General features: G+C 33.6%; 1 protein-coding gene across 1 annotated transcript; it reads right to left on the minus strand.

Annotated features, from left to right (window-relative positions):
* Window positions 1-2,312: 2,312 nt before the first annotated feature.
* On the minus strand, window positions 2,313-4,645 carry LOC132314075 (protein FAR1-RELATED SEQUENCE 5-like). The gene is made up of 5 exons (XM_059812988.1): window positions 4,345-4,645; window positions 3,312-4,302; window positions 2,973-3,112; window positions 2,465-2,858; window positions 2,313-2,382 (listed from the first exon to the last, which is right to left on the minus strand). The coding sequence occupies exons 1-5, from the start codon at window positions 4,643-4,645 to the stop codon at window positions 2,313-2,315; spliced, it is 1,896 nt and encodes a 631-aa protein (XP_059668971.1).
* Between the last annotated feature and the right edge of the window lie 18,745 nt (window positions 4,646-23,390).

The following is a 23,390-nucleotide window of genomic DNA, read 5'->3' on the forward strand; positions in this document are numbered from 1 at the left end:
AAATTATTTATCTTAAATCCATTTAGATGTCGTAGGTCTTGGAAACACAATTAAAGAAGAAAATGATGCATCATTACAAGATAAAGCGAAGGCCATGATTTTCCTTCGTCACTATATTAGCTAGGAGATAAAAACTGAATACCTCACTGAAAGAGATCCATTGAGTTCGTGAAAAAATTTGAAAAAAAGATATAATCATCAAAGAACAGTTATCCTCCCAAAAGCTCAAGCTGATTGGCAGCAACTGCGGTTGCAAGATTTTAAAATTGTGACTGAATACAACTCTGCCTTATTTTTTTTCCTAGTTGGTACTCACACACACGTCTCTTCTGAGACTTGAACCCCTAACCTCCATTTGGGAAGTAAGAGGCCGATACCACTAGGTCATTGGCCCATTGGTCAACTCTGCCTTATTTAAAATCAACTCTACACTGAAATTATGTGGTGATACCATCACTGATGAACTTATGTTGGAGAAAACATACACCACATTTCATGCCTCAAATGTACTCTTACAACAACAATACCGAGAATGTAGATTCTAAAAATATTCAGAATTGATATTATATTTACTTGTGACTGAGCAAAATAATGAGCTTTTGTTAAGAAACCACCAATCCCATCCAACTGAATAGACACCGATCCCTGAATAATATGTTGCCTCATCCCGTGGACGTGGTAAATATTTATGTTAATGATTTAATGCAATTATTTGAGTAATGATATATACTATTAATTACGATTTAAATTAAGTGTTTTTTTTTTTTATGCGATAAGAGGAGAAGATAAGATGTTAGAGAGAAATAAATAAATTTTATTTTTATCAAATCTCTTTATCGTGTATTTAAAACAAAAATAATAATAATAAAATCAATAATAATTTTTTAAAATAAAATAATAGTTTAAAGAGTTAAAGTTAGTGGCTCGTGATTCGAATGGGGATCAAAATATCCTTCCATATTTAAAAGGATAGTTGTGGTATTTGATAAAAAAATAATTATTTACTTATAAAATTAAGGTTAGATGTGCCTTTTCTTTTAAAATTAGAGTGCAATGGGATAAAAATAAATTGTGAATATTATCATCATCATCATCATCATCATCATATATATATATATATATATATATATATATATATATATATACAGTCCCGTTCAGTTGCTCCCTGGTGTGTAGGGAGTAACATACACGACTTTTATTTCAGTCGTTAGATTTCATCCAATGACTGAAATTGAAAACAACTATACTAGTTGTTTCTAGTTTTTTAAAACTCTAAAACCACTCAAATTGAGTGTTTTATATAAAATTAAACACCTTATAATAAGGTATTAATAAGGAAAAAAATTCAACAAATAATTCCACTAACATCATTTGGATATAGAAGAGTGAGAGTAGTGGTCCTTCTATTACGGGTAAAATAAAATTAAAAAAACCCACAAAATTAAAAGGAGAGAGGAAAAAAAAAAAAAAAAACCTTTGACACCTTCCTTAACGAAATTGAAAGGATAGAAAAAAAAAAAATAACTTAACGAAATTGAAATGTGAAAAAAATAATAAATAATAAATAAATAAATAAATAACCTTCCTTAACGAAATTGAAAGGAAAAAAAAAAAAACCTTCCTTAACGAAGGGTGTGTGGAATTCAAAATGTTGAGTGTGCCCTTTTACCATTGAAATACAATTGATTTAAACTGACAAAAACAGTACCAATCTAGTAAGACCATTAAATGAAAGAGAAATCCAAACTTTAAAAGGTATACAAGTACAAAATGAAGAATAATTACAAATTCTATTAAAACAATTAACAAAATCCACATTCCAGTTAATAACAAGCTTAAAAAAATAGAGAACTAAATGTAATTACTAAGGAGTTTCATGTATTTGATAGTAAGCTTGATTAATATTCAAAACTTGATTGAAGACTTTGTAAGAAATCCAAACAATGAATACAAAAGAAAGCATGGCAACTTCAACTGCTGAGAAGGTGGAACAAAAGGGGGACTTAGTTGGGGTGCATGTGACCGAGCTTGTAACCAGTTAGTCTTGATATTAAAAATTTTTAGTCTTTAACATGTTTCACCAATAAAACTCCAAGAAAAAAGCTAAGGACAACTTCAATCTTCTTCTCTCCACCTCCAACGTACCTAGATAAAAACAAAATAATATTAAATTATTTTGTACAAATGATAATAACATAAAGAAGAATACATAAATATGTAAAGTAAACAAAATCATAATTATTTTGAAACAATCTGATGAAAATGTGTTTTCAAAAAATAATAATTTAACATGTATAAATCTTTGACACGGTTTAGTCACTTGTGTCATGATCAGTATGTTTAGACTCAGAAGCGATATCCTCATCACTATTTATGTTTGATCTGTAAAAGAGAAAACAATGCATGTCAAAATTTATTTCATAAAGTGTAAGTGAATAATAATTTGAAAAAGATTATATTTTACGTATTGTTAAGTTTCGAAAAATTTCTTTTATCGTGAGATTGTCCAACTTTGCCATAACCATGACAATGCCTACGTTTTGACTTTCCTTTCTCTCTCCATGACCTCAAATGTTTGCCACATCCTTTTGCTCTAACTTGTAGGGAATCGTTAAAAATTCTTTGTTGAAGCATGTCCCATTGCTTTTCTTTTTCAAACCCATTATTTTCAGCATCTTGGCTTGAATTCATGACCTTAAGTTGTTCATAAACTGTTTCCAATGTCTTTGTGAGTAGCTCAGTCCCTTCTTCTAAGATAACAACTTCATCAACTATTGTCGATGCAAGTTGTAATAATTTGGTACGCCTAACCATAACTAACTTATCTTGCACATCTTTAATCTCCACACCATATTTACCTATTACACTTCCAACCCTTGCAAACTTAGTCCATCTTTTCATTATATAATGTTCAGGCAAAAATATTATTTGTTTTATTCTAAAAAAGGCTAGAATATGCTTGCATGGGATACCTTCAAATTCAAAAGACTGGCAACTGCATTTAACTTCTTCATTAATCTTATCATACACAACTCGGCGCACTTCAGAGCCTCCATTTACCACCTTAGCCTCATAAGAGCATTGATTTTCATTTTCCGTTGAAATAGTTAATCTATATTCATCACTAGCATAAAGCTCATCTTGAAATTTATGGAAGTACTATTTTGTATACACACCCATCATTTGTTTCTCCATTGGCACTTTAGATCTCAATTTTGGTTGTTCATTGACATCAACATGATCATCAATCACCTCTTCATGTCTTAGGTGTCCTAAAGCTTTGTTAAATTTAATTATTTTTTGAGCAATACTTCTTGAAGAATGAGTGTGCACTTTCTGCTCTTTGGCTACTAGACATTCGAGCAGAAAAAAACTTATTAACATATGTAGGAACCCACTTATCACATAATGCATACATCGTTCTCAACCAATCATTACCTTGTTGTCCACTTTTTTCCAATGCATTTTTCCAGCTTTCTTTAAATTCTTCAGTTGTGTCCGATTTCCATATGGATGCTTGATAAAGGAAATAATGATCTCGGAACATTATTGAGTCTAACTTCTCTGGAAAATTTTTTAATATGTGCCAGATACAATATCTATGAAGGGTGTGTGGAAGAGTTTGAGATATAGCCTTTGCCATTGCTGAGTCTTGATCAGTGATAATAACATTTGGTGGACCCTTTGGCATTGCTTTGAGCCATGTTTCAAATAACCAGACAAATAATTCAGTAGTCTCGTCACTTAAAAAACCACATCCAAAAATGATTGTCTTTCCGTGATGGTTGACTCCTGTAAGTGGAGCAAATATCAAGCTATAACGATTTGTGTTATATGTCATATCAAACACAACTACATCATTAAAAAAGTTATACGCCTTCCTTGCATGCGGATCAACCCAAAAATATCGATTGATTCTATCATTCTCATCAGTGTCAATCTCAAAAAATAAAGAAGGATTCTTTTCTTTTTCTGATAAAAAGTACTCATTCATCATGTGTGCATCATGACCCTTAAGTTTTTCCCTTATATCACGCTCATAGTTTCTAAGATCTCTTTCTGTATATCTAACATTTTGAATTCCTCCTGCTTGTGTCTCCAAAATATCAAACTGTTGATATATGGGTACATTTACATTTGCTAATTGTTGAGTCAATTTTCTCTTTGCATTTGAAACATTACGATGTGACCTTAGTAAATGTACTTTGCTTGGGGTTGCAAGTGGATGGTTATGACCCTTAATGAAATGAGTGACCACATAATGTTCTTCACGCTTAACTACGGTTAACCTTGCTTTCCAGCCTTCGCGTACATTTCCCCGCTTTCATTCTAATTTGTTGAAACCATCTTTGAGATTCTCATTCATCTCGATTTCTTTCTCCTTTTTCCTTTTGTAAGTTTCATCTGTTTCACTTTCTTTAAAGCAAACATATTGTTTCCAATATATTTCACCGGTCCCTTGTTTTTTCTTACTCTTATCTATTCGCACACTAAAACTGGCTTCTCGTACATACTTATTGTAAAATTTATAAGAATCATCTAAAGATTTGAACTCTTTTCCTTGTCTTGGTTTCTTCTCATGTGCAACTTGAGGATTGTATATTTCCTCTTCTTTTCCTATCTCGACTTTTTCAACGTCGTTCATACCTATATGCAATTAGAGAGTTCAAACAAAATAAATGAAAAACTAAATGTTATAAAAAAATAATAATTCTTCTACACTTTTGCCTCTACATAAAAGATGTTATTTTGAAACTACATATACTAGTCTATATGATTTAAATTTGATAATTTGGGCTACATGAAGATTAAGATTTCAAAATAACTTATGAACAAATATGTATAATTTGCTCCTTGATAGGTGTAATACCCCTAATTTTAAAAGGATAGTCTCGGTATTTTCTTTTATGGCTTTTGTGCATTTTTAAATTCTTTACTTGATTATTTGTCTATTTGTTTAATTGTTAATTGTTTAATGGTTTAAATTGATTTGTTTTGTGTTAATTATATGCTTATGTGGATGTTCATTAATTGGTTAAATTATTTTATGTGTTTAACTGGCCTTATTTGTTTAATTGAAATTATAAGATAGGGGACTTGAATTAAATGTTTAAAATTAATGGTTTAAATTAAAGTTTTTTTATTTTATTAAGGATGGAATTGAATAGGGTGGATTAAATAGGTATGGGTAATATCCATGGATGTATATACATGTATATATGGGTATATATGTATATGTGGATTAGTTTAATTATTATTAATTATTAATATTTGAATTTTTAATTTTAGTCATTATTTAATGTATAAGATAATTCTAGGGTTTTATTTAGACTTATAGTATCACGTGGTTTAAGGTTGCCGACTTGCAAACATATAGTTGGGATATATTATAATTTCTTTGTTTTCCTTAGGTAAATAGATTTAGGTTACAAATTATATTTGCCTATAAATATTTGCAGTATGTCTGCCTAGGGTTTTAGAACCTTATTCACGGCACAGTGGAGGCAGAGAGACATAATAGAGAGTTGTGAGGAAAACAGAGAGATTAAGTTGGGGTTTCGGCCACAGATTAAAGATCGGACTAAGGAGGAGGGAAGGTATTGCTTGTGGATTTGAACTAGAGCAGTAAGAGGTTGACAGTGAACGGAAGTCATCGGAAAACTTAAGAAGACGACGTTAAGGTTTCAAAACTGAAATTTCCAAGGCAAGTTCTATTTCTTACTCTTTTCCTTTGACCTATGTTCTGTGTATACCTAGATGATCTCTAGGATTTTAATCGGACATTAAATTAATCTTGTATGCTTATTAAATTAGAATTAAACTGCATAGGTGTTGTAAATTTAAATTGATTCTTCGTAACAATTATTTTCTTATATGTGTTTTAGTTTTTTGTTAATGATGCATACTGGAGTTTATTTGTTTTCTAAGTAACTTTGGGACATAAATTGAACCCTAGGAAAGGTACTAAACATTACAGAGGGTTCTGCAAAGTCGTCGAAGGCGAAGAAGACGAACCAGAACGGTTTACGGCTCTCTATGAGAAAGAAAGCCGGCTCTCTATGAGAGAGAAAGCCGGCTCTGTGGATTGAGGGAGCTGACTCCCTAAGTCACAGAACCGGCTCCTAAGGTAGGGGACCTGGCTCCCATTGGTTGAGAGCTAGCTCTCATGCCTAATTATGTACTGGACGTGGTTTTAGGGACTGTTTTGGTATTTTTGAGGTTCCTGGACTGTTCTGGGTTACTAGTAAGGATTCTAAACATTATATTATGTTATATTAGAACCCATATCGCATAATTAATGTCTATATGCTAATGGATTTAACAGTATGAAAGTTTAAACAATCTTGCATGCTGTTAACGGATAAAGGATATAATTGCTTAATTTTATTCTAGCAATTTAACAGAATGTAATATGATTTTTAAATTTGTATTGGATGCATAATAGGGTCATATACTTATTAGATTTTGTTATGCTTATTAGGGATTTTAATTGATGAACTATTTAAATTTGTTTTATTAATTACGTGGATGTTATTCTGGATTTTAATTGATGAACCATTAACTTTTGTTCTGTTAATTACATGGATGTTATTCTGGATTTTAATTGATGAATCATTAAATTATGTTCTGTCAACTATATAGATTCTGTGGATTGTATGCACCGGTATGGGACAGTGGCATACTAGGTATGGATTAGATCACACCGCTAATTCCAACCTATTTTGGATTAGGTAATGGATTAACTATAAAAGTTAAGTCCGACCTATATTTGTGTCAACTCACTAAACAGTTGAATGACACATTTCATTTTGGATGGATTTTATATATATGATTATGGTACCACGATATGACCTTGAGACTCAAAGTCTATGGTTATGGTGCGTATATCGCCTAGGATGGATAACTGGACATAGTTGATGTTCCCTGGTAGATCTAGGTATACATGACCATGTTGTGTGCGAGGCATGTTACCTTCTATTCAGGCTGAGACAGAACTATGAGCTAGCGAGCGTCCTATAGTATGTAATTAAATATATATGGACTATTTAGCTATTGGTGAGATATCTAGGATGTATCTGCGTATCGGGTCTCTATTTGCGTTGTAGTTAGAATAAAACTTATTTGTGGGCCTGATCCACTATCATTTTTCTCAGGTGTTCGACAGTTCCAACCGTAGAGCTTAATCGTGCTGAGTAGAGACAATAACTCATTCCTCCAACTACGTAGGATTTCCCTTTATGTATTAGAATGGGTTTCTATTTTCAATTATTTATTTTTCAGTTGGGTATTTTTTTATTAGGAGTCTATTAGATGGATTCCCGAGTTGTTATCTTGGAGGTTTTGGATTGTCGGATTGTTATAATTATTTTATTTTGAGGATTTATTATTTAGAACTCTTTCAGCCTTTATTATTTGTTTTCTTAATTCTTTTGTAATCTGTGTTCATTTATATACTTAATTAGTCCCTCGGATCTGTGCTCGGACTTGATCACCCGTGGCTCTAGAATCGAGGGGTATCACAATAGGCTACTGTTTAACATAAATTATTCGTTGTCATATCTATCTATACAAACTAGAATTCAATATATTTTTTTAGAGTTATGAAGACAAATTACAAGTGGGATGTAACACTGTAGAAGACAGGAAAGAGAGGATTCACATATACAGAGCAAAGCACACACTCAGAAAAGACAGTTAAGGTAATACAATCAAATACCATTTTCTATTTTTACTGATTCAGAAGAGTTATCCATTTCGTTTTTTTTTTTTTTTTTTTTTCATTGAAATTTTTATTCTAATTTTTTACGTTAGTTTATTTATTTTTATATTTGTGTACTAAAATGATGCTTTTATTATGGTTTATGTATTAGAAGTGAATTCTTTTGAAGGTCTTTTCTTTCTTCTTTCTCATTTTTTCTGCTACCTTGGCAATATTTGAAGAAAATCTAAAAATTATTTTATACCATCAGTTGTGATGATAACTCCCAAAACTTTTTTATCTTCTTTCATTTTTAATATTAGCTAGGGAAAAAAAAAACCTCAAAAATTGGAGAAACAAATTGATTACATGAGGATACCAACTAAAAAAATTGTCTCCCATATAAAGCTATTCATAGTCATGCATCTAAAAAGGAGTATGTTAAGTAAGATACTAACCTCTATAAGAAATTTACCCTAGTATTCAGTAACAAAACTTACACTGTTTGAAGAGAATTTTTTTCACCAGAACATGAATATAAAGTAAAGAGCTAGAAAAAAAAAAATGTAAGTTTTCTGTAAACAAATTTGTACGAAGAGAATTTTTTTCTTTTTTCCCCTAAATAGAAGGAATCCATGATATTAGTGGAATTATTTGTTTAATTTTTTCATTCGTACAAAGAGAATTTTTTTCTTTTTCCCCTAAATAGAAGGAATCCACGATATTAGTGGAATTATTTGTTTAATTTTTTCATTATTAATACCTCCTTATTATAAGGTGTTTAATTTTATATAAAACACTCAAATTGAGTGGTTTTGGAGTTTTAAAAAGTTAGAAACAACTAGTACAGTTATTTTTCAATTTTCAGTCATTGGATGAAATCCAACGACTAAAATAAAAGTCGCGTATGTTGCTCCCTACACACCAGGGAGCAACTGAACAGGACTGTATATATATATATATATATATATATATATATATATATATATATCTTTTTAATAATTTTCCTTTAGTCCACAATTTGTATTCTCCTCAATAAAAACAAATTGTTGTTTGGAATAGCAAGTGTTTCTCCTTTTCTTGCTACAAATATAAGAAAAATAACAACTAAATTTCACTTACCTTGTGATACCCAACAATCCTAGAGCCACGGGTGATCAAGACCGAGCACAGATCCGAGGGATACCAAACAATTAATATTTAAACAAGCATGATTACAAGAAGAATTTAATGAATAAATAAATAAGCTAAAATAATTCTAAAATAAAAATCCTTAAAAGTTATAAAATCCAACATTGCCAAAACCTCCAATATTATTACAACACGGGAATCCATCTAGTGGACCCCTAATAATATCCCAGCTGGAAAATAAATAACTGAACTAAAAAGGAAAGCAAAACTAAAAACATAAGTAATAGTCATACGTAGTTGGAGGAGTGAATGACTGTCTCTGCTCAGCATAATTAAGCTCTACGATTGGAACTGTCGAACACCTGAGAAAAATGATAGTGGGTCAAGCCCACGAGCAAGTTCTACTCTACTACAATCCAAGCAGAGACCCAATACGCATGTACATCCTAAACAACTCAACAATAACTATATAGTACATAAATATATATATCTACACTGAGGGACTCTCACTGGACTACTAGGGGGTCTCAACCTGAATAGAAGACAACATGCAAAATGCACTTGAAGTGAGCATGAGTACCTAGACCTAACAGGGTACACCTCAACCATCGTAGCCAGCTATGCATCCCAATGCATATACACTCCCTAACCATCGATTCTGAGACTCAAGCTCATATCGTGCTACCGTAATCCTATATATAAAAATCCATCCAAACCAAGGTATATCATTCAATTGTTCATTGATCTAACACGAATATAAGTAGTAAATAATCCAGTTAGTCATTCAACTTATTCAGTTGATCTGATTTAAATATAAGTAGGATTTAATTTTATAATCTATTCCCTTATTGCAAAATAGGTAGGATTTAGTATTTTGAACTAATCCGTCCCTAGTATGCCACCGTCCCATACTGGTGCATACAATCCATAAATCCACTAATTGATGAAATAAATAATTAATTCCAAACAATTGACAATATAGATATTAAATGTAAACGTCAATTACTCCATGATAAGCATAATAAATATCTGTAAGTTAACATGCTTATTTGATACCACCCATACATGATTAAGCAATATAACCATTCACAGAAAATTGCTAACATACAGAGAAGCAATTTAAATCCTCCATAGCAATCAACAATATGCAAACTTATTTAATAATTCATATTGTTCTAGTTCCTAGTATTTAGAGTTTATTAAACACTCCGTGATTCTAAATTATCTTAAGAAATCATTTAAATACTCCATGGAAGCTCCAAAACCAAATCTGTAACCTCATTATCCAATTACAATAGTCAAAACCCGTCCAAATACATATATATATATATATATATATATATATATATATATATTTAGCAAAGGAGCCTGCTCATTTCGAAAGGAGCCGGCTCTTTTCAAAAAGAAGCCTGCTGTATTCTTCCTTATCCGTCTCCGGCAACTTTCAACCCATCTGTTCTCCATTATTATTGGTCTTAAGGGTCTGAACTATGTCCCGAATAATTCCAGATAATTATATCAAATAGATATGCATCTTAAACACAGACTAAAACAAGTAATCATGCAAGCAAATTCAAGATCAAGCAATTTTAGTATCATTAGCATACATACTGGTTTACTTCGATTTAACACGCATACATAATGTTTTAAACAAATTCAATATGCATGAAAGATCAATTTAATATTCCCTTACTCCTGGAATTGTTTAGGCATGTAAAGAACACGAAACCTAAGGGAGAGAGTTAGAAGTAAAACTTGCCTGTGAGATTTCGAATTAAAATCTTAACACCATCTTCTTAGATTTTTCCAACGAGTTCTGATACTGTCAAGCCTCCTTCTGCTCTGGTTCTAATACAGACCCCGTCCCTTTTCCCTTGGTTCTCCTTCTCTCCTCACGGTTCTCTCTCTCAATTTTCTGCTACCACTCTCTTTTATAAGGTGGCGTGAATAGGATTTTTATCAATCCTAAGGTAGACAACACTACGTATATATATAGGTTTATACAAACCCTAATCCATCTTCCATTCTAAGTCGGTGCACTTAAGGAAAAAGAAAAGAAATAAACTATAATTATATAAACATATAATGTAAATATATACATATAATTATAATTATAATTATATATATATACACACACCCTACTAACCTGAAATTACTAATATTAGAATTATAATAAATAAATATGAATAATAATAATCCTCCATCCTTATATAAACGTATATATTAAATATATATACAACTATCCATATATAGGTAAATATCCGTACCCATTACCAACTCCCATTCAAGTAGTCCATGCAACCTAATTGTTGGTCAATTACTACTATCCATTTAAAAACCTTTTTACAATAAAAATAAATATAAAAATAACACACAAATAAATTCATAAAAGCAAACACTATTTAATAAAACAAATAAACAATTACTTCAATTACCGCATAAACATACAATTAAATTAAAACAAATAAACAATTAAAACACATAATTCAATTAATCACTTAAATAATGTGAACCCGGTCATTTTTCTCCCTTTCCTTTTTCTCAAATTGTACGGATAAATTTTTTTCCATTTAATTTTCTTTTTCGAGTTCTATTTCTCGTCACTGGGTGTTGTCTTGAGTGTTTGGAAATGGTTTCCGAGACTCTTTCCTTTAGATTGACAACTTCCTTTAAAGACCGAGTCATTTCCACATTTTCACTTTTTGGACACTATTCACTTTTCGTCTTTTTCCCCGTTTGTCACTTTTTGGCACAACCTCACTTTTCGTGCTCAGAATTGATATTCGACTTCACGTACCTTTATTCTAAGTGATTTTCACAAAATACGTATCTTTACTTTTATAGAAAAGTAATTTAGTTGCTCCCGGTATCCTTAGGGGCATGGATGTAAAGTTCTTCAGAAACATTTTCTTTTCTTGGGGTATTTTTCATAATATCTTTTAGAGATATTTTATTTTGAGGGTTTTTAAGAAAATATCTTTTGGAAGATATTTTCATTCTGTGCAATTTTGCAATTATCCTTTTTTGTAAGGGTCATTGTGCAATTAACGAAAGTTATTGGAAAATACCTCGTTTTGAGCCTGAATCCTCGTACAGGATTCATTTTCACTTTTTGTTAAGTCGTGAACTCTTAGAATATCCTCCCAGTCGTTTCCCCAAGTTTTAGAGATTTCTGAAAACGGTTGCCGCCGAACTTGTTCGGGGCATATCTCTCTGCTCGGGACTCAATTTTTGATGCCGTTTCTTCCGTTATTTATATTTTCTCATTTTGGTTCTTTTTTGTTCACTGAGTTTTGCCATTTGAGTGCGTCTGCTCAAATTCCACTTTTTCAGACCCAGCGAAGCCCTTTCGGGGCACTTTTAGGGTTTTCCTATAAAAGGGAGGTGAGACATTTCATTTTTGACCTTCTCCTCTCTTCATGGATGACCAGCAACTGCCCTTGGGCTACCACTTTTCTTCTCTCATTTTAACCTTCTTCCCTTAGGTATTTTGCCGTTGTGCCTTAACTTTTATCGAAGGCCTTGACTAAGCCTTCCTTTTCCCCTTATTAGAATCCATTTCCAACCACTTTTGATTTCGGCTTTCAAGTTCGAGTTTGAATTTTCATGGTGCCTCAAAGGTTAAAGTTGTTCATCTCACTGTCTCCGACATAACCCCGTGGTATCATCGGATTAGGAACATTTTTCTTTCGGTGGGATCTCAAATTGAGGTAGGGGATGTCTTGAGTTTATATCTTGATTATATTGAGTGTATTCCATGCTTATACAATTTAATCACATGCCTTTGTATTAAATCTAGAAACTTTATTTATTTATTTTCTTGTACAAGATTTAATTCTTCCGGTTGGTTATAGCTTAGTTTAAACTTGTGGCATGCTATTAAATTACACCATGATACGATCATTGATATATATTAAATTGAGAGCATTTGGACAAGTATTGAAGTTTTTATTTAATATTTTTCTTGAATGAAAATTTAATTCATGTAGCCTTATCTAACTTGAATTCAATATGTGATGTCATATTATATTAAGCCCTAGTATACTCTTCAACATATGTGATTTGAGAGTATTTGGAGATGTTTTAAAATCTAGACATTAATAATTAATTAGATTAATTAATTTATTCCAAGTATACTATTCACTTCATTGAATTTTCGACTTAATATTATTGATGTGCATGCCATATACTTTCATATATATTAAATCGGGAATATTTGATTAGATTTTGAAGCCTTTCATTTATTATTTTTCTTGTACAAAGGTGTTGGTCCTAAGTTCCTTAAGTATTGTTTGCTTCTTTAATGTCAAAAAGCTGAGTGGCAGTGGCTTCAAAGGGTCTCTTCATTGTCAAAGTTGCCTGAAATAAGACTCAAGGATAGTATGGTCATTCTTTATTCAGTGTATTAACCCACATTACTATTTTAATGTGTTCATCACAGCTCATCCATCTGTTCTTACTTAATTTGCTGAGAATTGTGTGGATTCAGTTCATATAATCTGTCACAAATGGTTCCAGGGGTAGCATTGTCATTTCTCAGTTTTATTCAACATGTATACATATGTTTTGAATGCTGCATTGCACTGGATTGGCCTGAGTAGATCATCATTGTCACTTATACAGTTTCAAGATTTTTTCTTAGCTAAGAAGTTGCAAAAACTGTTGCAAGGGTATGCTGGTCATTTCTTACTATGCTCAGTAATGTGACACATTTTAGTGGTCCTAAATTGAGTGAATATGCAAGAATATTGCATTTCTTGGTGGCTAAGTCTAGAGTAGAATGGGGTTTGCTGCAGTGTGTTGTGTAGGTGTCAATTGCAGCTTGCATAGAGACAAATTTGCTGAGATGGCCTTCTGCTATTGGTGCTTGCTCTTGAAAATATCTGCATTATGCCTTTCCAATGATTGGCTTGAGGTGACAGGTGTATTCTGTGGGTGTATGAAGATCTGTGCACCTTGTTTGTTCATATATATATGTTGTTATAGCCTTTTTAGGTTAAGAAGAAAAAGGTGAAAAGAGTGACATTGTGCTGCAGCCTGAATTAACTCGAGAGCCTTCACTGAACTTGTTTTTTTAGAGTTTTTGAAGATGATTTAAGCCAGAAAAACCCACTAATTCGAGCTATGTGATAGTTATAGCAGAGAAGTTGTTGCTGCTGCTGTTTTTCACTACTGCAAAGGCTGGACTGAGTATTGAATTTTAGTTCTGAGGTGCTAAGGTCTTTTCAGAGAGTTGACGCAGGTATCAATCACCTTTTTACACTTGGTCAGTACTGAATTAGTGTTGGAATCATGTTGAAATCAAAAATTGTCATTGAGCTCATCTGTTTTACTTAATTTTCTGTGATATTCCTGGATTCAAGTACTAATTGGCTATGCCTTGCTGTTTGATAAGATTTTAATCCTCTAGCAAGTGTAATTTGATGAATCTTGTATGTTGAAGTTGGCTTTGTGATAGAAAATTGGTCTGCTACAAATTTCAGTTCTCAACTCTTTGTCATAGACTGTGTTTTTGCTGAAACAAAGGTGATATTGGTTCTATATGCTTAACTCATGTTGTACTTTAGTGATTATCTATTATTAACATGAGTACCACAGTGAATGAAGACTGAATATGATACTATTGAATGATTCTCGTGAGGAAATTCCCATTTTACCCCTCAAGATCTAAATGCTGAAAACTGATATTGTGAAGAGGTAACTTGGCATTTTGTGTTGTCAGCCTTATTTTAATTGAAGAAAGAAATTGTGTTTGCTGTTTTACATTTACTATGATGTATTTGGTGAGCTTGGAGAGCATGTTTGGTCCTGGCAGGGTTGCCTAGTACAAGGGGAGTGTGTGTATACATTTGTTGTGCTAGTGTGTGAGTAGAGTGTGTGAAAACTAGTGTCTACTTCTGTGACAGGGGTGTGTGCAGAGAGTGAGACAACTGAGTGTGTAACAGCTTGTTTGCAGCTAGTGGATGATTGAATTGGCATTGGCCAAGAACTAAGGTTTTCCCTGATTAAGAGGTTTCCTTGTAAATTATGTTGCAGTGTTATTGCTTTCTGTTTTGATTGTTATTAAGTTGTTTATGCAAGAAAGTTTTGACCAATTCACCCCCCTCTTGGTCCAACAATTGGTATCAGAGCTTTGGTCTACTGTGTAGGGTTCTAGCAAGCCTGCAGTTGATCTTTGAAATAGATGAAGGCCAAGCTACAAACAAAGCTCCAGGGTTCAGTGGTGTGAACTATGATTCATGGAAAATTAGAATGGAAGCATTCTTAATGTCTCACTCTTATGATGTCTAACATGCTGTTGTGAATGGAATTGTGGTTCTTAGTCTTGAAAATCCTTCTGAAGCTAATAAAATTGCTGTGGCTAATGATGGTAAAGCCAAACATGTCCTTTATTATGCTTTAAAGTAACAAGAGTTCATTAAAGTCAAGAATTGCAAGTCTGCTAAAGAAATATGGGACTCTCTTCAGGCTGCCCATGAAGGAAGTACTGTTATTAAAGAAAACAAGATTCAGCTCTACAAAGTTCAATATGAAGCTTGTAAGATGGAGGAAAGGGAGACTGTAGCTGAGTATTTGTTTAGGATCAATGATATTGTCAACAATATGAAATCCCTTGGTGAAGACATTAAAGACTCAGATGTTTGCAAGAAAATTCTCAGGTCTCTTACACCTAGATTTAATGAAAAGGTTACAATTCTTGAGGATAAAGACTTATCTCAAATGAAGATTGATGATCTACAAGCCTCTCTACAGCCTATGAGAAGAGAATTGGAACTCTTACTCTTCAAAGAAGAGAAGATGCACTTAAAGTCAAAGAAGTTACTGAAGAATCTGATCCAAAGTCTGAGGAAGATGATCTTGAAGAGGATGAAGTGGCCTATCTGTCAAAGAAATTCAAGAAATTCAGATTTAAGAAAAGAAATCAATCTCAAAATCTAACTTGTTATGGTTGTGGCAAGCCTGGCCATTATGTCTCTAGTTGTCCAACTTTAAAAGGACAAAACCAGAGGAAGAAAGAAGGAGGAAATTTCAAGGGAAGATTTGGTAGAAAGGCTCTCATTTCAGATTGGGATACAGTTTCCGAAGAAGACAGACCTAAAGAATCAAAAGAAGATGAGTGTTTGTTTATGGCTATTCTTGAAACACCTTACACAGCAGCTGAAGTTGAAGAAGATAGTGAAGACAGTGACTCAGAGATTGAAGAAATTCTTGAAGAATGTGAGAGACTTGCTGTGAAGTGCAATCAACAAAAGTCTCAGCTAAAAGCCCTCAGTTCTGAATTGCAAAAATCCAAACAACTTCTTGTTAACACTTCAAACTTAAGCTGGCTACCTTGTGCTTAATTTCTCTTATCTTCTCAAGCTTGAAGAAGTCTCAATCCAACACTGAATGGTCAACCAAAAAATGCAGAGAAGAACTCTCACTGATCCTTGAAGAAAGGTCTATAAAAATGGCTGAGATTTGGAAGCAATCTATAAAGCAAATTGGGAAGACTAGAATTGGTTACATTTGTGACACTGCAACCAAAGTTAAAAAAAAAAAACCATATTGTGTTTGTTAAGGCATCCTCAAGAGAAGTTTATGCAAGATTTCCAATTATAAAACCCTCGAGAACAAAGTATGATTTACTTGACAACTTCTACAGCAAAGAAAGGTTAAATGAAAGTGATTTTGTCACATCAACCTTCAGGTATTACAAAGTTACCAAAATGTATGTGAAGAAGTCTGACATAACTCCAGCTCAGAAAATTCAAGATAACAGATCTCTTGTGAAGTCTAAGATGATGTGGATACCAAAGAGAATGAATGCTGTGAGTATGTTGGTGTACATAGCTTTCAAAGCTGGAAACACAAATGACAAATGGTATGTTGACAGTGGGTGCTCAAGACATATGACAGGTGATGGTTCCAAGTTTGTATCTTTGAAAAACTTTGATGGAGGAAATGTCATCTTTGGAGATAATCAAAAGGCCAAGATAATTGGCATTGGCACTGTGAGTAAGTCTGATAAATTGCCTGAGATCAAAGAGGTACTACTTGTTGAAGGCCTCAAACATAATCTTCTAAGTGTAAGTCAACTATGTGACAATGGGAAGAAAGTCTGTTTTGATAAAGAAAAAGTGTAATGTTATTGATATTGAATCAGAAAGAGTATTATTCTCAGCTTGCAAGTCCTCTGGAAATGTGTATACAGTCTCAGAAGAAGCCACTTACTGCAATTTGACTTCTCTAGATGAAGTTATACTGTGGTATAAGAGACTAGGTCATCTTCACTCAAAAAATCTGATCAAAATCCTGAAATTGAAAGTTGTGAAAGGTCTACCTGATTTGAAATTCAGTGATAATCATCTATGCAAAGCCTATCAACAAGGTAAACAAACTAAAGTGTCATTCCCTTCTAAAGAAATCAACACATCCAGAGCTCTTGATTTGATACATTTGGATCTATGTGGTCCTACCAGAACTACAAGCATTGGTGGAAGTAAGTACTTTTTGCTCCTCATTGATGATTTCAGTAGAATGGTGTGGGTTTACTTTCTGAAAGAAAAATCTGAGGCTATAACACACTTCATTAAGTTTGTAAATCTTGTTGAAAATGAAAGAGGTTGTATTGTGAAGAAGCTTAGATCTAATTTGTTCTGAGTTTACAATGAGTGAATTTGAAAGTTATTGTGATGTAAAAGGTATCAAGAAAGAGTTCTCAGCTATAGCTACTCCACAACAAAATGGGGTTGTGGAAAGGAATAATAGAACTGTTCAGGAGATGGGGAGAACTATGCTACTTGAAAAAGGTCTTGCAAAGGGCTTTTGGGCTGAAGCTGTCAATACAGCTGTGTATATCATCAACAGGGTACTTCTTATGCCTAATTCATGTAAAACTCCTTTTGAACTATGGTATGGGAGACCTGCAACAGTTCATTACTTTAAAGTGTTTGGCAGCAGGTGTTTCATTCTCAATCATATAGAAAACTTAGGAAAATTTGATTCCAAGGCTGATGAAGGGATATTCTTGGGGTACTATACAAAAAGTAAGACTTACAGATGCTACAATCTAAGATCCTCCAAGGTTATTGAATCAGTTCATGTTAAATTTGATGAAACTCCTCAGTTCAGCATCAATGATGACATAAGTTCTACACCAGGATCAACTGAAGCCAGTCCATCTCATTCTGTTCAAGGGTTAGATAAATCTGTTAAATCTACTTCAGAACTTAATGATCATAAAGAAGTTACCTATCCAGGATTACAAAAACATGTTCAAGCTAAAAACATCATTGGCTCTCCTTAGGCTGGTGTTCAAACAAGAAACAAGAAGAAACTCATTAAATTAGAAGCTGATGATGGTGAAGAATATAGTCATTTTGCAATGTTATCCTCTATTGAACCAAAGTCTTATTCTGAAGCATAGAAAAGTGAAGATTGGATGGTTCCTAGACCTGCAAGAATGACCTACAAGAAAAGTGAAAAACTTGATCAAATTCACAAGAATGACACTTGGACACTAGTTCCTAGACCTGCAACTAAGAATGTTATTGGTTCCAAATGGATTTACAGAAACAAACTTGATGAAAAAGGGACAGTTATTATAAATAAGGCTAGATTGGTGTGTAAAGGATACTCTCAACAAGTTGGTATTGACTATGATAAAAATTTTGCCCCGGTTGCTAGGATGTAATCCATTAGAATGCTCTTGTCCTTTGCTTGTCACAAACAAGTCAAAGTGTTTCAAATGGATGTTAAGTCTGCCTTTTTGAATTGAGAGTTAAATGAAGAAGTATACCTAGAACAACCTGAAGGCTTTGAAGATCCCAAGTCTCCCTCCTATGTTTTCAAGTTAAACAAGGCCTTGTATGGTCTCAAACAGGCTCCTAGGGCTTGGTATTAAAAACTGCATCACTTCTTGATTGAACAAGGTTTTCATAGAGGAAAAGTGGACAGCACTCTTTATGTCAAGCTTCAACAAGATCAATTCCTTATTCTTCAAGTCTATGTTGATGACATTATGTTTTGTGGATCAAATTCATCTTTAGCATTAGAGTTTGCCAATTTAATGAAAACCAGATTTGAAATGTCTCTTTTGGGAACTCTTAGATACTTCTTAGGTCTTCAAGTTCATCAAACCTCCAAAGGAATTTTCATCTCTCAACAAAAATATGCCTCTGAGTTGCTTACAAAGTTCAATATGACTGAGTGCAAATCTGTTTCAACCCCCTTGTGTCCTAATTCCAAGCTATCTCTTGAGTGTACCACATAATCAGTTCCCTCCACTCTTTATAGGTCTATCATTGGCAGTCTATTGTATCTCACAGCTTCAAGACCTGATATCATGTATTCTGTGGGGTTGGTAGCAAGGGTTCAAAGCAATCCTAGACTCTCTCATCTTTAGGCTACTAAAAGGATTCTAAGATATGTCAAGGGTACTATTTCTAATGGTCTACATTATATCTTCTCATCCATATTGCCTATCGCAGCCTTCTCAGATGCTGATTGGGGTGGATCCTTACCTGACAGAAAAAGTACATCAGCCTGCTGTTATCTTCTTGGTTCCAACTTAGTTTCTTGGTTAAGTAAGAAGCAGGATACTGTCTCTCTGTCTACTTCAGAAGCTGAATACATAGCTGTTTCTCAGGCTGGTTCTCAACTTCTCTTGATGCACACTATTCTTGTTGATCTTGGTCTTCATTTCTCAGGTCCTCCTAAACTTTACTGTGACAATCAAAGTGCCATTGCCATAAGCAAGAATCCCACACTTCACTGGAAGAGCAAGCATATTGACATCAAGTATCACTTTCTTAGAGACAAAGTTCAAAAAGGCCTCATTGACATTACTTACTTAACAACTGAAAATCAACTGGCAGATATCATGACCAAACCTCTTCTCCCTCAACGTTTTTCAACCCTCAGAACTCTTCTCAAAGTTGTTCCACCTCCTTTCTGAACCTCTCATTGTTGGTCCTTTGTCCTTTAATGTCAAAAAAGGGGAGAATGGACTGAAATAAGGGTAGTTTTTCAGCTATCCCTTCTCTTACTTACTGCTATTGTTAATAAGCTCATTATTATTTTGGTTGAGTCTTCCTTATTGAGGTCTTATTTCATGATTAAAGTTTTTGTCGTTAAAGGCAAAAGGGGGAGATTGTTGGTCCTAAGTTCCTTAAGTATTGTTTGCTTCTTTAATGTCAAAAAGCTGAGTGGCAGTAGCTTCAAAGGGTCTCTTCATTGTCAAAGTTGCCTGAAATAAGACTTAAGGATAGTATGGTTATTTTTTATTCAGTGTATTAACCCTCATTACTGTTTTAATGTGTTCATCACAGCTCATCCATCTGTTCTTACTTAATTTGCTGAGAATTGTGTGGATTCAGTTCATATAATATATCACAAATGGTTCCAGGGGTAGCATTGTTATTTCTCAATTGTATTCAACATGTATACGCATGTTTTGAATGCTGCATTGCACTGGATTGGCCTGAGTAGATCAGCATTGTCACTTATACAGTTTCAAGATTTTTTCTTAGCTAAGAAGTTAAAAAAACTGCTGCAAGGGTATTCTGGTCATTTCTTACTATACTCAGTAATGTGACACATTTCAGTGGTCCTAAATTGAGTGAATATGTAAGAATATTGCATTTTTTGGTGGCTAAGTCTAGAGCAGAATAGGGTTTGCTGCAGTATGTTGTGTAGGTGTCAATTGCAACTTGCATAGAGACAAATTTGCTGAGGTGGCCTTCTGCTATTGGTGCTTGCTCTTGAAAATATCTGCATTATACCTTTCCAATGATTGGCTTGAGGTAAGAGGTGTATTCTGTGGGTGTATGAAGATCTGTGCACCTTGTTTGTTCATATATATATGTTGTTATAGCCTTTTTAGGGTAAGAAGAAAAAGGTGAAAAGAGTGACATTGTGCTGCAGCCTGAATTAACTCGAGAGCCTTCACTAAATTTATTTTTCTAGAGTTTTTGAAGATGATTTAAGCCAGAAAAACCCACTGATTCGAGCTATATGATAGTTATAGCAGAGAAGTTGTTGCTGCTGCTGTTTTTCACTACTGCAAAGGCTGGACTGAGTATTGGATTTTAGTTCTGAGGTGCTGAGGTCTTTTCAGAGAGTTGACACAGGTATCAATCACCTTTTTACACTTGCTCAGTACTGAATTAGTGTTAGAATCATGTTGAAATCAAAAATTGTCATTGAGCTCATCTGTTTTACTTAATTTTCTATGATATTCCTGGATTCAAGTACTGATTGACTATGCCTTGCTGTTTGATAAGATTTTAATCTTCTAGTAAGTGTAATTTGATGAATCTTGTATGTTGAAGTTGGCTTTGTGATAGAAAATTGGTCTACTGCAAATTTCAGTTCTCAACTCTTTGTCATAGACTGTGTTTTTGCTGAAACAAGGGTGATATTGGTTCTATATGCTTAACTCATGTTGTACTTCAGTGATTATCTATTATTAACATGAGTACCACAGTGAATGAAGACTGAGTATGATACTATTGAATGATTCTCATGAGGAAATTCCCATTTTACCCCTCAAGATATAAATGCTGAAAACTGATATTGTGAAGAGGCAACTTGGCATTTTGTGTTGTCAGCCTAATTTTAATTGAAGAAAGAAATTGTGTTTGCTGTTTTACATTTACTATGATGTATTTGGTGAGTTTGGAAAGCATGTTTGGTCCTGGCAGGGTTGCCTAGGACAGGGGGAGTGTGTGTATACATTTGTTGTGCTAGTGTGTGAGTAGAGTGTGTGAAAACTAATTTCTACTTCTGTGACAAGGGTATGTGCAGAGAGTGAGACAGCTGAGTGTGTAACAGCTTGCTTACAGCTAGTGGATGATTGAATTGGCATTGGCCAAGAACCAAGGTTTTCCCTAATTAAGAGGGTTTCCTTTTAAATTCTGTTGCAGTGTTATTGCTTACTGTTTTGATTGTTATTAAGCTATTTATGCAAGAAGGTTTTGACCAATTCACCCCCCCTCTTGGTCCAACAAAAGGTTCAATTATCATGGTTGTAGCTTATATGGAAATTACTTGTATCATGCTATTAAATCAAGTCTTGACATATTATATAACATACATTAATTTGAGAGTATCTGGATGAGTTTTAAAATCTAGAGATTTTAATTAAATAAATTAATTAAAATTTATTCAATGGCTCCATGGACTTGATTAAGTTTCTAACTTAGTATTCATGATTTCCTTGACAAGTTCATTCACTTGTATCAAATAGAGAATAATCGGATAAGTTTTGAGACTTATATTTAATTATTTCCTTTGTATGGAATTTATTTCAGATTGTTGCTGTAATACCCCTAATTTAAAAGGATAGTCTCGGCATTTATTTATTATTTTTGTTGGATTTTTGCATGATTATTTGGTTTAATTATTTTATATGATTGTTTACCTGTGTGACGTGTATTTAAATTGGTATCTATTTATTTGTTTAAATTGCATTTTATTTTATTTAATTGGTCATTAAAGGTTTTAATTTAGGACGTAATTTAGGAAGTATTTTAATTAACTATTTTATTTTCATAATTGAGGGTTTAGTTTCTTTAGCCGACACAGGATTTAATTAAGTTCTATGGGCCGGTTAGGATTTAGTTAGGGCTTTAATTAATTTAGGGTTTTGGTATAACTCTATAAATATATGGGTATACGTCTGCCGAGGGTTTCTAAAACCCTATTCACCATATTCCCGTATACAGTAAAGAGAGAAGTTGAGAGAACAGAGCGTCGTAACGGTCTGTCAAGGAGAATAACAGAGAGGACCAAGGGAGGTGTTTGGTGGATTAGATCAGAACCAGAGGAGGCTAGAAGGTAGTCAGTGGTTGCCGGAAAGCTTAGAACAACGGCGTCAAGGTTCTGTTTATAAAACTGTACAGGCAAGTTCTTCTCTTTCTCCTTCCCTTTGGCTCGTGTTCTGTGCACCTAGATAGTCTCTAGGGATTAACTAATTAGTAAATGAAACTTATGTGTTCAATGTATGCTTGTTGATGATTTGTTTGCATTGAATCCAAATCTGTTTATAGTTCGTGTATTGTTTGCTTCCTGTTCTGTTCATTAAAGTATATTAAAAATCTGTTGCGTTTTGGTTATGATTCTTGCCTCTATCTTCTGTAAACAAACCCTAGGGATGTTAGTGGGATGTTATAAGACTCCTAAGATCAGTTTGTGAAGAGAAACAGAAAGGTTGGAATAGAATTATAATTTCAGTTTTGTTCCTAACGCAGGTTAGTTCGGTAGCAAATTTAGTCTCTGTAATTGTTTTTAATTGTTGTTATCAAGCCATTGGGATGCTACTGGGTATTAATAGGACACCTAAGTTTGGTTTTAAAAACTAACAGAGGGTTAGGAATAAGCCGGAGAAGGAGCACAAGAGCTGAAACATGCACCGGGGACGAAGGCTCACACAGGAGGTGAGAGCCGGCTCCATGGAAGTGGGAGCCGGCTCCCACAACAAAGTGGAGCCGGCTCTAGGAAGTCCTAGAGCCGGCTCTAGGCTGGAAAAGAGCCTGCTCCAAATTCTGGAGCAGGCTCCCTTGTTATTTTTAATTTC

This window comes from Cornus florida, unplaced genomic scaffold (genome assembly GCF_030987335.1).
Source record: "Cornus florida cultivar Cherokee Brave unplaced genomic scaffold, ASM3098733v1 CherokeeBrave_3.0.0_Hap2_Chr06, whole genome shotgun sequence".
Taxonomy (NCBI): domain Eukaryota; kingdom Viridiplantae; phylum Streptophyta; class Magnoliopsida; order Cornales; family Cornaceae; genus Cornus; species Cornus florida.

Excerpts from the sequence above, each read along its gene's own strand:
- LOC132314075 (XM_059812988.1), bottom strand. The coding sequence starts at position 4,645 with ATGAACGACGTTGAAAAAGTCGAGATAGGAAAAGAAGAGGAAATATAC. Across the intron at positions 3,113-3,311 it reads GCACACTCATTCTTCAAGAA|ATTAACTATTTCAACGGAAA; the intron begins GTATTGCTCAAA and ends TGATGAATATAG. Across the intron at positions 2,383-2,464 it reads TTTTCGAAACTTAACAATAC|ATCAAACATAAATAGTGATG; the intron begins GTAAAATATAAT and ends TCTCTTTTACAG.